At 46.9% G+C, this 14,759-nt stretch overlaps 1 protein-coding gene across 4 annotated transcripts in view; it reads left to right on the forward strand.

Annotated features, from left to right (window-relative positions):
* Window positions 1-14,759, forward strand: part of FARP2 (FERM, ARH/RhoGEF and pleckstrin domain protein 2) — a 1,344,877-nt gene that overhangs the window by 384,677 nt on the left and 945,441 nt on the right. For all 4 annotated transcript variants that reach the window (XR_014970597.1, XM_085634160.1, XM_085634162.1 and 1 more), the window contains exon 5: window positions 2,218-2,296. Coding sequence is in view for 3 of the 4 variants with exons in the window: in XM_085634160.1 (XP_085490286.1) it covers window positions 2,218-2,296 (79 nt within the window). In the remaining variant the exon portion in view is untranslated. The remainder of the gene's footprint in view (window positions 1-2,217; window positions 2,297-14,759) is intronic.

A 14,759-nucleotide genomic window follows, 5' to 3' on the forward strand; every position in this document is an offset into this window, starting at 1 on the left:
TGCTCATTATTTTTTTATCATTATTGTATCCCTAAATAAATGGCATTGTCATTTCTATTGGTATTAGCTTTTTTTGCATATGTGATACCTATTGCATTAGCAGAGAGAGAGTGAGGTATTGAAATAGAGAGTGAGGTAGTGAGAGAGAGTGAGGTAGATAGAGAGTGAGGTAGTGAGATAGAGAGTGAGGTAGATAGAGAGTGAGATAGAGAGTGAGGTAGTGAGTGATGTTGTGATGTAGTGAGATAGAGAGAGAGGTAGTGAAAGAGAGAGTGAAAGTGAGTTAGTGAGATAGAAAGAGTGAGGTAGTGAGATAGAGAGTGATTGAGGTAGTGAGTGAGAGAGAGTGAAGTTCTGAGGTTGTGAGCTAGAGAGTGAGGTAGTGATGTTTTGAGAGAGAGAAGTTGTGAGATAGTGAGGTAGTGAGATAGAGTGGAGTAGTGAGGTAGAGAGTTATGTAGTGAGAGAGAGTGAGGTAGTGAAACAGTGATGTAGTGAGGGAGAGGGATGTTGTGAAGTAGTGAGATGTAAGCAGAGTGGTGTTGTGATGTAGTGAGATAGAGAGAGGTAGTGAAAGAGACAGTGAAAGTGAGTTAGTGAGATAGAAAGGCGCAGTAGCGACCCCCAGCTCCCCAGGCGAAGACGAGGAGGTTCTTGGCGCCGAGAGCAGTGGCAGGTTAAGGGCTTAAGCAGCGGAGGAGCGGATGCGGTCCGGCGGCTAGATTGCCGACCTTGGTGCGGGAAACCAGAGTTCGACACTCGGGGTCGCGTCCACATGTCGTGATCCTGGCTAAATCCCTTAACCCCCCCTCGTGCCTGAATGCGCAACGTAACCGGCGCGCATGTAAAGCGCTCCAATACCTTCGGGCGAGTTCACGCTATATAAATAAAAAAAATAAAAAAAAGTTAGGACATGTACTTTACTAAAGCTGGCTCCTATTACTCCTTAATGTGCACCGGCATCCCCTCATTCCGAATGCAACGATCGTAAAGGTGTCTCCCCCAAGTGGAATGCTAAGTGGGCGCCATTGGTGCGGAGGGCGCAGGAGTCGGTGGAACAGATGCAAGCTGTGGCCTTAACTCTCGTGATCCTGGGTAAATCACTTAACCCCCCCCCCCTCGTGCCTGAATGGGCAACGTAACCGGCGCGCATGTAAAGCGCTCCAATACCTTCGGGCGAGTTCGCGCTATATAAATAAAAAAAATAAAAAAAAGTTAGGACAAGTACTTTACTAAAGCTGGCTCCTATTACTCCTTAATGTGCACCGGCATCCCCTCATTCCGAATGCAACGATCGTAAAGGTGTCTCCCCCGAGTGGAATGCTAAGTGGGCGCCATTGGTGCGGAGGGCGCAGGAGTCAGTGGAACAGATGCAAGCTGTGGCCTTAACTCTCATGATCCTGGGTAAATCACTTAACCCCCCCCATCGTGCCTGAATGCACAACGTAACCGGCGCGCATGTAAAGCGCTCCAATACCTTCGGGCGAGTTCGCGCTATATAAATAAAATTTAAAAAAAAGTTAGGACAAGTACTTTACTAAAGCTGGCTCCTATTACTCCTTAATGTGCACCGGCATCCCCTCATTCCGAATGCACCGATCATAAAGGAGTCTCCCCCGAGTGGAATGCTAGGTGGGCACCATTGGTGCAGAGGGCGCAGGAGTCGGTGGAACAGATAGTAACAAGCACACCACTGCCTTTCTCCGAGGCGAAGCAGAAATGCCTCGGAGAAACGCAGCGGCGGTTATCAGATTCGGGGGCGTGGCTAAAAAGTGGAAAGAAGAGCAGGGAACACGCCCCCGAATCTGAAAAAGACCGAGCCTATTTGGAGGGACGGCTCTCTCCTCCAATGGCTGGCCTCCGTTTAGGAAGCCAGCCAATGGAGGAGAAGCAAAAAGAGAGGCGGGCTAAATAGCCACTCTAAGAATCATTAAATCTCCGGACTTCCGGTTCTGCCTTCGGCAGACCGGACGGTCCCTCGACCTAAAAACGAAATCTTAATTAAGAACAGTGTGATATGTAAATCTGCACTCTCAGATTTTATAAGGAAGTTGCTTGAAAAGCGATGCCTTCATTTACTATGGGCTCATGTTTACTAGATGTTCCTTTCTGGTGGGGTGAGGGTTAGTTAATCTAAGCATGGGAAGGTGTACAAGTTGTGAACATTGAAGAATCACTGTTAGAGGCAAGTTACTTCAATTCTCATTTTCTTCCTAGGGCCAAAGAATACACTTCTGAGATTGGCTGTAAAGTTTTTTCCCCCTGACCCAGGTCAGCTACAAGAAGAATACACAAGGTAAGGACAGCCCTGTGACCGGTAACCCACGAGTCATCTGCTAGTTTCTGTGCCACAAACATTCAATTTATTGAATCCCCAGAGGTGATCTAAGTCATGCTGTTTTTCTGTTTTGCTTGATGTCTTCACAGTAGCGCACCATGTCTGTATTTCAGTTAATAGCCATTTTATGTTAAACTTTGTATAGTTTGGTTTTGACATTTAACACACACCATTGGTGAAGTCCCAAGGCTGGTGAGGAACTCAACAACCCAAAGGCAATCCCCAACTCCCTACCTCACCTCTGTCAAGACAGAGCAGTGTCACAATCATCAATTATTCTGGCTAGCCTGTGTGTCGCTGCCGAATCACTATACTGTACTGCAAGTAAGCACCTATGCTAATCTTACAAATCCAGTTGGCCGCACACTGCTCGTCACACCAGCATGTTGCCCCAAGGAACTCTGGTCGATGTAGTGGCGACGGCGAGTACGCCTATGCCACAGTGTTGCTAATCTTATCCTACACGACCATGTATTGCAGCCGGGCTGCTAAGAAATACTTTGTTAAGTAAGGTGTGCCAGTTGCCCATTCGAAGTCAGAAGTTAGATACATTTGAATGCTAATGTGGGTTCTTCTACTTATTGCGATCTGGAACCCCCGATGAATAAACTTTAAATCTCTAGCAGCAAGGCCTGCAACAGATGTTAAACCCATGGAAGTTTGGTTGCTTTCACTGCAGCTGGTCTCCCCAGCCAGGTGACAGAACCCATGTGCAGCGCCCATTACGGTTTCTGCAGCTCTTGTAATAGAGGGTAGTAAGTCAACGCTATGATCTTCTCTATGAATGGTGCGATCTGGATTCTCAAAAAAGTAACAGATTTAGGTGCCCAACTAAATGGGGAACTGCACAGTATACCACTATCTTATTTAGAGAAGTATTCACTCAAGGACTTCTGACTTGTGTAGATTGATTTTGAAGCTGGGTGTTCTGTTGTAACTCTGCAAGCACCAGATGCAGGGGGAGGAGTGGATGCGTAACTGAGGTCATTATAGGATTTGCAAACGTATGTTTAAAAATATTGTTTTACAACTTGCACACCATTGGAGTTGTCATTGCAGCACACACTGTCAGCAAAAGAATATTGAGTAAGCACGAACATCTGAGGAGATAAAGGGCACCCCTGGCTCATATCCTTCTGGATTGAATTCCCTAGATTCACCCTATTTCTTGCCCTGGGATTCAGGTGACTCTCTGAGATGTCTCCTGTTATCCAAAAAAATGTGCCTGTTTTACGTTTGAGGCCTTATCAGCCTCTAGCAAAAAAACTAAGATAGTCTTCTCTCTCTGTTTTGCAATCTGATGGATACCTCTAACTGCAGATCACTCACTTTAGAACATCCCTCAGATGCCAGACTGGCTCTGGAGAATATTGTAGCAGCGCTCCTGCTTGCTGCTAGGCGGCCTCCTAGCACTGCTGCCTTCAGTCCCTTCCTTTGTTTCTGACCTGTTGACATGGACCTGGAGCTCTGCTCTTGGTGTTAGTCTTCCAAAGACTCCAAACCATTGGCGAATTATGTCCCCACCAAAGTAGACCAGATTCAAGCCAGGTCGTGACAGCAGGAAGCAGATGTTGATCATTGACTCGTCCAAGGTGTGCAGATACGACTCTAAATCGGGAGGTGAAGTTCTGCCTCGCCGAACACAAGAAGAAGCTGCGGTCTTCGTGCGGATTTATTTATTTATATAAAGTTTTGCATTGCGCGAACAAGACCCTAGTGGGTATCAGAGCACTTTACATGACGAGGAGAAGGGTATCAGTTGGACTGATAAACAAAAGATGCATGTGTGTTTGACAAACATATATGAATGTACATAGAATAAAAAGCTTGATCTCAATTAAAGGCAGTGCGGATCCTGCTCAATCTCACAGGCTGGATTCCGGTCAAGTGGTTGTGCCAGCGACCTCACCCTTTCCAGCTCAAAATCTTCACGTATGTTTAAGGTCAGTGGTATAGCAAGCACTTTGGCCGCCTGTGGCGGTCCCCGTGTTTGCCGCCCCTCTGCGGCTGCATGGGGGGAGGGGGCGGGTGCCGCGCCGAGACGGCATAAGTGTGGGGGGGAGGCTGCCGTCCTCAAAACTCGTGCCACCCGGGGCGCACCCCCGCCTGGCTACGCCACTGTTCAAGTTCAAGCCAAACATAAAGTAAAGCTGGCCTCAATCCTGTGCTAAGGAATGATGATGGATTAAACCCAGATCAGTTGATTGGGGTGAGTGCTTGTAATGTTCAACACTCAGTCCATCATCCCCCCTTTGGATTTGCCTCAATCCTGTGCTGCCACTCTGACTTCAAGGAGAAGCTGTGAGGGCGTCAGATGTTGAGGCCTATGTCGAGGTCAGTGGCCACGAACCCTATTTGTCAATAGCCACACGGTTCATCTAAAGAACAGCAAGCAACAGCACCTCAACCCAACAAAGGACAGCCCGTTTAGTCACTTGCCAAGTAACAACTATGCCTGGCAAACCGAGGCACGTTGACTTTCTAAACTTACAAATGGTCAATACCAAAATGCAATTGAGACTTTTACGATTTTATAGAGTATAAACATTTTCTTTTCTTACACTTACACTATAAATGTAAATAAGGTTTAAACGTCTTTTAACAATGGAAGTTTTAATATTGTGAGTTTTTATTAATTGTACAGTAAATAAATACACTATTTGTCAATAGGTCCAGAGTGCCCCGAGCCCACAGGGCTGTTGTCGACTCGGAACACATTCCAGTGGGACCTGGCTTTAAAGCAATAAGTGCCAAGTTCTTCCTTCGATGCTTTATTGCTGTCGTTTGTGCTCTGGTTTGTGTCACCCACATCTTGTGGCTCCGGATGCAGTAGCCTGCAAATGTGTGCTTGACTCAGCCACCGTAACCAATTATTTGCAGTGTTTTACTAGCACAGACTGCATTTTATGTCTATTTGTTTTCCTCGACCCTATGTTTTTTCCAAATAAATATTTTTTTACATTTCCATGCGCAATAACCAGTACAGGATCACTCCTGTCTCGGCACAGCTGAGGTGACTCAGTTCGTAGAATCCTGGTAGTTACCACATTCATTTGCATTTGTCTGGTTATTCATTACAAGTGTTGTTAAGTGTTATATGTCAATTGACGTTTAAGCATCATACAAACCCGAACCCCTTAGGAAGTGACGCGCACAACTCAGGATATTAACGATTCACAATGCGTTTTAAAAACAAATCTTTGTTTGTATTTTACATGCATTCCTAAACAAATACAAATTCGAGCTGGAGAAACAACAACGGCCCATGTATCATAACTTTATTAACAGATTATATACAATTGCATCATTCTGTATGGCATATTGACACTACTATGATCTGCGTGTCTTGTCTATAACCCGATATTGGTCCCCTCCTCTCGCCCAACGCTTCCTCTAATGGAGAAACTCCCTGGTATGGTCTCCTGGTGCCTCCCTCTCCCTGGAAGTTGGTGTCAAACTTGCTACTTCTCCCGGAGGGAGTGAGTCTCCTACCATATGCCCTTATCTGCTGTATTGATCCACAAGTCAGAGTTTGATTGTGATCAAAAACCGGCCCGGGCGTACCCCCCAAAAAAGTGGCCCACATTTGCGTATTGCCTTTCCGCAAAACAATGCTTCAGCGAAGTTTTATGAAACGAAAGGGGGCGGGGCATGTTTTATTAACTTCGCCTAGATGAATAAAAATGCACAGATTAGTTCACTCCTGAGCCACACATGAATGCAAGTGAGACCGCTTCTGCTCAGACCCCCTGCCCCCGCTCAATCAGCATACATTAATGGGCTGGCCCAGCGAGAGAAAGGGAGAGATACCTCCGCCCATCTGCCTTTAGAAAGGCCACTCAGTCACCCACTGGGCCGCTGGCGGCATCCTAACATCACAGACAGCCCCTAGGCTGCCCAAACAAGCATTGGCATAGCCAATAGGTCTCACCTTTGGGACCTTATAAGTGTTTAGCCAAGCAACAGTTGCGTAACTAAATACTTATAAGGTCCCAAAATCGAGACATATTGGCTATGCCAAGCGGCCTTGCGGCCGTGAAAGTGAAAGTGATCGCGATTGCGATCATGATCAACATCAAAGTGGCCTTGCGGCCGCGAAAGTGAAATTAATTGCGGTAAAACGCAGCGCGCACGCCCGCGCACATGCACTGTAGCTCTAGGCTGGCCTGGTTGCACTTTTTGGAGCCCTCTCAATAAGTCTCGCCAGGCCAGCGCATGCGCTGGGTCAGGCGAGACCTAAAAAGCAGCCCACAGCTAGAACTCGGCTACCAGCCCTTCGGCCATTTCCCAAGTGCCCGCATTAGCAATCCGACCATGCCACGAGTGTATGAGCTTGCTTTAGGGTCTGGAGAGGGCCCCCCCCCTCAGACTCCAACACCTCCGGCGAATTGCGGCCCAGTCCAAGCTGTCTTCCTCCATGTCATCTTCACTCCTGCATGAAGCTCTCCTCAGCCACCACCATTCAATCATGTCTCGAACTCAGGCCTGGAGGGTCAGCCCCACCTCTGCCATTCATCTAATTGCCACCTGCCTTTTTGCCAGTACCAATCCCAGAGGTGCAAATTTATTCCACACATTTCCGTTCTTAGGCGCAGATAACACCCAGAAGAATGCTTCATGGAAACCCCTACCTGGACCCCAGATGCCTCCCTCAGATGCAGCACTACGGCCTGTCTCTACTGCACGACGTTGAAGCAACTCCATATCATGTGTGAAAATCTGCTCCCTCAAGGCCTCCTCTCGGACACTGATCAGTACTATTTGGGTAAATTCCGCTTAACCGTGATGGCGTGATAGGTATGATGCCGCACATAAAAGTGAGCCAGTTTAAAGCTGGAGGTGCCAGACACCTCTCGGACCTGTGCTCATGCCTTAGCCCCTTGCCGCTCTGTCATTGGCTCTAACAGATCTTCTTCCCATTTAGATTCTGCCAGCATGGTAGGTTAACCCTGTTCGCCGTTAGAGTCCCATACAGTCGGGAGACCAGCCTTCTACGTGTGAACATATCTAACAAGACCTCGAGCGTGCGTGTCTCACGCGGTGTCTCAGAGAAACCCGTCGCTATCTCCCTAACAGTCCCTGTCAGCTAGGCAAACTGGAGAAACTGTGCAGGGCCTATCCCAAATCTTTACTGGGTGCACTGTATTTATAGTTGAAATTTGTCACACCGTGTGTGCCACTTAACATCCCCCTGTGACAGATGGACACTCTTCCCCAGTGGTGGCTCCTCCGCTAAGGCGGAGGAGCGTCGCCCCACTGCTCCACACCAGGAAACAAAAAATTGTAATAACTTGCGTTATCATTTTAAGTTTCCTTCTGCTGCGGCAGCTTTCCGAGCGGGGCTGCTCCGAGGACAGAGGAGCAGAGGAGGAGTGGTTTGCCCACTCCTAAGTGCACATGACTGGTCAGCCCTCTCGGGCTCTTTCCATATTCTCCATGCAGGCTGCATTACAGCCTGCATGGAGAACATGCCCAGGCCCCCATTCCCTGGCTAAGCGCTGATCCACGGCGTTCAGACCAATCACAATGCTGCATTGCAGCTTTGTGATTGGCTATCGGGAGCCTAGGAGCCAGGTGCTTTCTGCTGGCTCCTGTATCTTGCCAAAACCGGAGTCCAGAAGAAGAGGACGGAGGAGAGACGGCAGCCGGCCATCACAGGCAAGTGTGGTTTTTTTCCCCACCACTGATCCCCTTGCCCCCGCCCACCACCCGAGTCCGGTAGCAGCCGCTACTGCTCTTCCCATTTGTATGGTCAAAATTATGACATGTGAAACAAGCCCAAGAGATGAATTGAGGGGAAATGAGATATAACTTGATTCCTATGCCACAGAGCGCATGTAACATATCTGGTGCCTGTGTTCTTGTCTGTAAGGGACTGGGCCTGTCAATTCAATCTGGACAGTTCCCACTGGAGCAGTAACAAGACAGATTTTCTTATGGCTAGACTCTGTCTCAAGTGGCATTGTTTGCAGTGCTTTAAATGGGAATAAAATAGTGCAGGTACTCATTTAAATGTGGTGAGTGGGCGGGGCTAGGGGTAAGGCTAAAGGCAAGACATGCAAAGCTTATTGACTTACATAATAGTTGCAGCACACACCAAAACACCCAAAAATTGTTTCTATAAACAAAACAGGTTAATTTGTCATACAAAACGAAAGCTAAACGGTGATATTTTAACATTTCCTTGTGTTGTAATATTTCTGTCATTTTTTTCTCACACAAAAACACGCACACACAAGCAGGCAAACAGACAAACATAAGCAGGCACTCACACAAAAGAATCATCTGGTGGGATTGAAGCCCTTTAAGCTCCTTACCCACCATGACTATCCTCATTGTGCTGTCACTGGGCTGCCTCGATTCCTTGCAACACAGCATGACGGGGAACACCTGGATATCATGCAAATGAGCCAACGCTAAATAGTTCAGCAGGGGCTCAGCTCTGGGCTATAAAAGTGCTTTGGCTGTCAAAGAGACAGGCTACCACCACTAGAGGCCAATGCGCCTACTCTTCATGAGTAACTGTACTCTCCACGGCAGTAGAGAAGTGCCGGTACTCAGAGTGATAAAAAATAAAAGTGCAGGTACTGCGTACTGGTGAATACCGGCCCATTTAAAGCACTGATTCTTGGTGAAAAACAATCGACTTGGGATACAGTGCGAAGCAATCTCTAGCAACTGAGATTAATTCAAGCACTCCTTCCATCACCTTGTTATTTGTTGCAGTAGATCCCCTAAATGTGACAGTTGTACCCAAATGTGGGTCCTCTTCACATTGTGTAAAAGTACTCAAGTCATACCTCACTGATGAGGCTAACGTGGGCTGAACATATCTGGGGTTGCTTGTGTTCCCATCTGGAGAGGACAAGGCCAGGCAGTTAAGACTGGAGTCTAACAGTTTGCCCCAAACTTTTCTTATTGGAGCAGGACCAATACTGAATTGGTTAAGGTTGATTACGGTCTAGAGTGTCACAGGAAGCAATCACTAGTGCCTGAGATTGATTCAGGCATTCCTTCCGCCACCTGTTTGTTGGAGTTGCCTTCGAACAACTGCCTCAGGAATGAGTATTACGTGCAGCTAAATTGAATCATAATGCACCAGTTTGTGTTGATTTTCAAACAAATCTTTGATTTGGTAGCTTGTGTGCTGTGCTCGGTTGCATAGCAAGTTGTTGCAAATCTTGGCTGCAGTGCACAGAGACCCTTCAGTGCAGCACACACAGGAAAATAATTAGCGGGAACATTGCTTGCCACATAGACCATCAAATGACGACAATGCCTCATTTGCACTGGTAGTTCGGAAGGCAGCCAAGCTACTCGAATTACAGCTGCCCTTGGTTGAATGTTTTGACAGCAGTATCTGAGCCCTTACTCCCAGTTAATGATGCCATCACAGATGCTCTTATGGCTTCCTAGTCTAAATCATATTCTTGGCTGCCTTTAAGTCGGCAGGTAGCCACAAGCAATAGGCGTTGTCCTATGATCAGGATTTTTTCACTAAGTACCCTACTACAGAGTACCATTGTACAACCTCAACCAGTAATGTGAATCATAACTATTTAGATTGGTCTAGCAATCTATGCAGTGAGACTTGTGCATTTTATATGGTCTCTCCTTCCTTGCCATGGGGGGAACCCTACACGGCCAAACGAGTTGAATATTGTATAGAATCGTCCCGTTTTTAACCGTTCATATTGCTGGGTTTTTATTATTATTGTATTTATGTGAAATGTGTATATTGGTTTGAATTTTTAATGGAAGTGGGACTGTTCATAACATGTATCTTTTATGGATATTTTTAATATTCGAATAAAGATTATTTGATTTGATTTGAATCATAACTCATTTCAAAACTATCCTGCAGATAGAGAATCCAAAAGGATTAATGCCTCTGTCAAACATGTTTCTATTGGCCAGCTGCGATCTGTTAACGCAAAACCGTATTCTGTCTATAGGACACATATGCCCTTTGGTGCATGGCCAGCAAGATGTGGCCTAGTTCCGGAGGATCTGAGCTACTCACTGGCTCTGATGAACCATGATGGGCAGGACGCAGCTAATCCCTTTATTGACAGGTAGCCGATAACAGCATTGTCCTTTGTATGCATGCCTGGGTGAGGTCCACCAGATTCTCAGTTGATGTACAGGCGTTGCTCATGAATATATGCCCTTTGATTGGTCTTGTCATTTCGGAGAAAAGGCCGACTGGGGTTATGAATTGTTAAAGGCAGCACAGCATCAGAACATTCCATGGGGATTTTGACTCCTGCAGAACATTTTCCGCACCAGTTTGGGAAATTTAGGGCCTATACTAGAGAGCTGGTGTATAAGCAGAGGCAGCCATCACTGCCCCGGATGTAGAAGAGAGCCCAGTCCTTTGGCGCCCATTAATGCACAACCAGTACCCAGCCAGTGGGCCGGGAGGGTTACTAATCTACTAATCTTCCAGCTCCTCTTTCCCAGCTAAGAAGCAGCTTTCATTTTTAACTCAGCTGTACATGCTCAACCAATGGCGACCAGGATCCAGCACTTCCCACCGGGTTGGCAGTCCATCACATTTGACACTTGGGCCTTGTAAATTATTCAAAAATGCTATGCCCTATGATTTCTCCCGCCTCCCCCTCCCCAGTATCTCTTCGACACCAGAGCAAACTTCAGACAAGCATTTGTCCATCCTGCTGCAGGAGATACCCATATTGCTCTAATGGTCCAATAGGGAGGGTACCAGTAAGGCAGGGCTGTTATTCCTGCTGCTTCCTCATTCCGAAAAAGTATATAGACTTCAGACCTAGCCTGGACCTTCGGCCCCTGAATGTCTTCCTTTGGAAGGACAAATTCCAAAGGCTCACGTTGGCCCTGATCCTTTGTGCTATGGACCTAGAAGACTGGTGTCCCTGGACTTGCAGATTGTGTATTTTGATGTACTTGATCTGTAGTCCTACAGGTGTTACCTTTGGTACAGGGAGATCCTTGAGTACTTTCAGGTTGCTGTTCTCCACTTCACCAGCACCTCTCTGCTGTTCACAGAAGTGATGTTGGTGGTTACTGCCTATCTTTGGAGGACAGAGTTCCTGTATTCCATTACCTCGATGACTACCTACTGATGGCAGGCTCGCCACAGTCAGTCATGAACCAACTCCAGATGACAGGGTAACTAACATTGTTGTAGTTTAACATAAACAAGGCCAAAATCCCACTTGATTCCGTCATAGGGACTTCAATTTATTAAGAGGATCCTGGGCAATTCAATGCTTTTCCTCCCACACAGATTCCGGAACCTAGTGGCTTCGACCCTAATATTTCAAGCTTGATCCTGGATTCAAGTGAGAGTGACTCCAATGTTTTCTCCCCTCTTAGCCACATGTATTCTCTTTGTCAACTATGCCAGGTGGCATAAGGAAAAGCCCTCCAGTGGAATCTGAAGTCCCAGTGGGCCCAGTGTCAAGGCCACCATTCTAACACCGTCCATATCTTTGTTCATCAGAGTTAGCTAATCTGTGATGTCTTTGTTGCAGATGGCCACTTTCCCTTTCCACCAAGAGTTAAGAGTTGTGATGGACACATCACTGCTGAGTTTGTGGCTGGGCAGTCAGTTGTGTAATTGAAGATCAGAGGCCTCTTATCTCCAGTGGAAATCAATCTGTTCGAGCTAGGAGCCATTTGTCTGGCCGGTGCAGGTGCAAGTTCTCAGGAACAACACCACAGTGTAGGATCTTGAGTTCTGAGCCAAAAGTTTTTTCATTTCTGGAGGTTGCTAGAGTACCAAGACATCTACCTGGTCGCCAACCACATGGTAGAGGTCCCTGACTGCCAGAGCTGATGAATTGAGCAGGAGTCATGTGGCAGATCATGAGTGGCGTCTATATGCAGAGGTGATGCAGGTCATCTTCCACCACTGTGGAGAGCCCTAACTAGTTTTTTTTGCCAGTGTCAAGACTGCACACTGTGAATGAATTTGCAGCAAGAACACCAGTTAAGAGTCTCTTTCCTGCTGGAATAAGAAATGTGTAGCTTGGTGTTATGCCTGGGGCACTGACACCTTACAGGCACAGCTGTCGGACATCCTTTTGTTTGTTTTGTCCTTAGCCCAAGAAGGCCATTCAGTGGACACATTAAGGGTTACTTGTCGCATCCTTTGGTCTTTCTACATTTGCTGGACCAAACATCCTTGTTTAAATCCCTTATTGTAATATGGTTTATTGAAGGTTTGGCACGCATGCTGTGTGTGATGCTACAGTGAGACCTTAACTTCTTCTTGATTGCTCATGTAAACGCCTTTTGAACCTATGCTTAGCTGCTCACTGCATCTTCTGACCTTGAAGACAGTCTTCCTCACTCAGATTACATCAGCTTGTTGTAAGAGTGAACTGCAGGCACTTTCAGTATAGCTGCTGAACACCACATTTTTTTCAGAACAAATTGGTGCTGAGGGCTCAAGCAGCCTTCTTACTAAAAGTTATGACTTCTTTCCACGTTGGGCAATCAGTCACTTTGCCAGCGTTCTATTTGCCCCTTCAACCGCGAAAGAGGAGAAGAGAGTGTATCGTTGGATCCTAAAAAGGCCATGTGTTTTTTCATTCATTTATTGTACAAATGACTGTTGAGTAGACAATCGACTTTCTGTAGGATTCTCAGAACAAAGACAAAGAAGACTGCGCAGAAGACGAACTTGTAGAGGTGGGTAGTCCTCTGTATCAAGATCAACTATGCATTGGCCAATAAGCAGCCCCCCAAAAGCCTGAGAAGCCCGTTCCCCCACACATCAGCTATCAGGTAGTGGGTAGGCTTTCTGAGTGTTGAAGTGACTTCATTCATGGTACTTCCAGCTACTCATCTGTACTGCAGCGGTGAATCCTGGTTGAGGTGTCCTTGGGAGGTCCTTATACATGGTTCCGGATCTGGATGGTGCAATTTAGAGAGCACTTTTATGATGCCTGCAGAGAAATGCAGGACAAAGAGTAGAAGGGAGAGGGAGAAGTTCTTTTCCCGGAGACTTAGTTTGAATCAGGTGGTAAAGAGCCAACTGTGTTCCATTTGGAGGCTGAAAGAAGAGAACTTACATGAATGTGACACTCTGGTAATAGCAGCCCTGTCATGCACCATATTAATCAAAAAGTTTCATAGATAGAGGTGACACTATTATCTCTCAACAAGCATATTAACTCAGCAGAATCATCTATACAGGGATTACAGTGAAGGTGACATCTTTGAAGACTTCCATTACTTATCTGCCGTAGAGAAATAAAGTGCTTGAGGAGTTAGGAGACCATCCAATTCGTCTATGATACAGCAGGAGATTGCAGGTGGTACACCTTGAGGTCAGTGTTCGGACAGATGACTTTGGGTTACTGTGCATACTGAGTCTACCTGAGGGCCCCCTCTAGAGAGTAGGAATGCAGTGGTTCCTCCGCAAACAGATTTTCTTGTCTAATGTACATGAAAGCACTGTACATCACAGTGCCTTTAGTGGGCTAATTATAGAGGGTTAGTCACTGCTGTTTTGTCTAATGAATCACAAAGAGGCTTGATCCTGAGGGAAGTAAGCAAGTGATGTGGCTTGTCATTGAATTGTGGTAGAGTCCTGAGCTAAGGGAAGGTGTTGGAGTTAACTCCAACACCTTCCCTACTGTTGCACACACTGGAGTTGGAATAGTAAATTATACTATTCCAACTTCCAGCGCACCCCCGACAACAGGCGCACCAAAGGCAAGCCCGTCTGCGCCCGTCAGCGTCCCAGAGGCGACCGGCGTCGGAGATGCTGCCTGTCGTATTGCAGGCAACGCTATTTATCAAACCTCCTGATTTAAGTACAGTAGAGAGAGTCTAGTCGCTCTGGACAAGTGTGTGAGCTGTCACCCTCATTTCTCCTCATCAGTCGACTATAATTTCCTCTCATGCGACAACTTCTCCTGGAGTGTCCATCCATGCCCCAGTGCTGGTCGTGATATAAGAATAGCTGGCCACGCTGCTCGATCCACCCCTCTTAGGCAGGTAAGGATAGAGGGCGATTTGAAGGCAGCTCTCCTCACACAAGATCTATAAAGAAACATGAGTTCCAGCTCTTCGACCTCCTATTGACACTCGGCCAGATATCATGTTTATCACTGAGACCTGGTTTAATGAGGGATCCAGCCCTACCATTGCGAATGCAATTCCCGCTGACTACCTGATAATAAGGAAGGATAGGGCCGGTGGCAGGGGAGGAGGCGTGGCTATTATATACAAAAACTCCCTCTCCTGTTCGCCGCTACCCATGGCTGAAATTGAAGGGGCAGAGGGCCTCGGTTTCCATCTGACAGTGTCAGCTCAATTATCAATTGCCGGCGCGGTTATTTATCGGCCACCGGGGCCGGCTGGTCAGTTTCTGGATTCCCTCGACCCGCCATTTCTCCCATCTTGGCCAATTACAGCCACTGTTTGG

The sequence above is a fragment of the Triturus cristatus genome, chromosome 11 (genome assembly GCF_964204655.1).
Source record: "Triturus cristatus chromosome 11, aTriCri1.1, whole genome shotgun sequence".
Classification (NCBI taxonomy): Eukaryota; Metazoa; Chordata; class Amphibia; order Caudata; family Salamandridae; genus Triturus; species Triturus cristatus.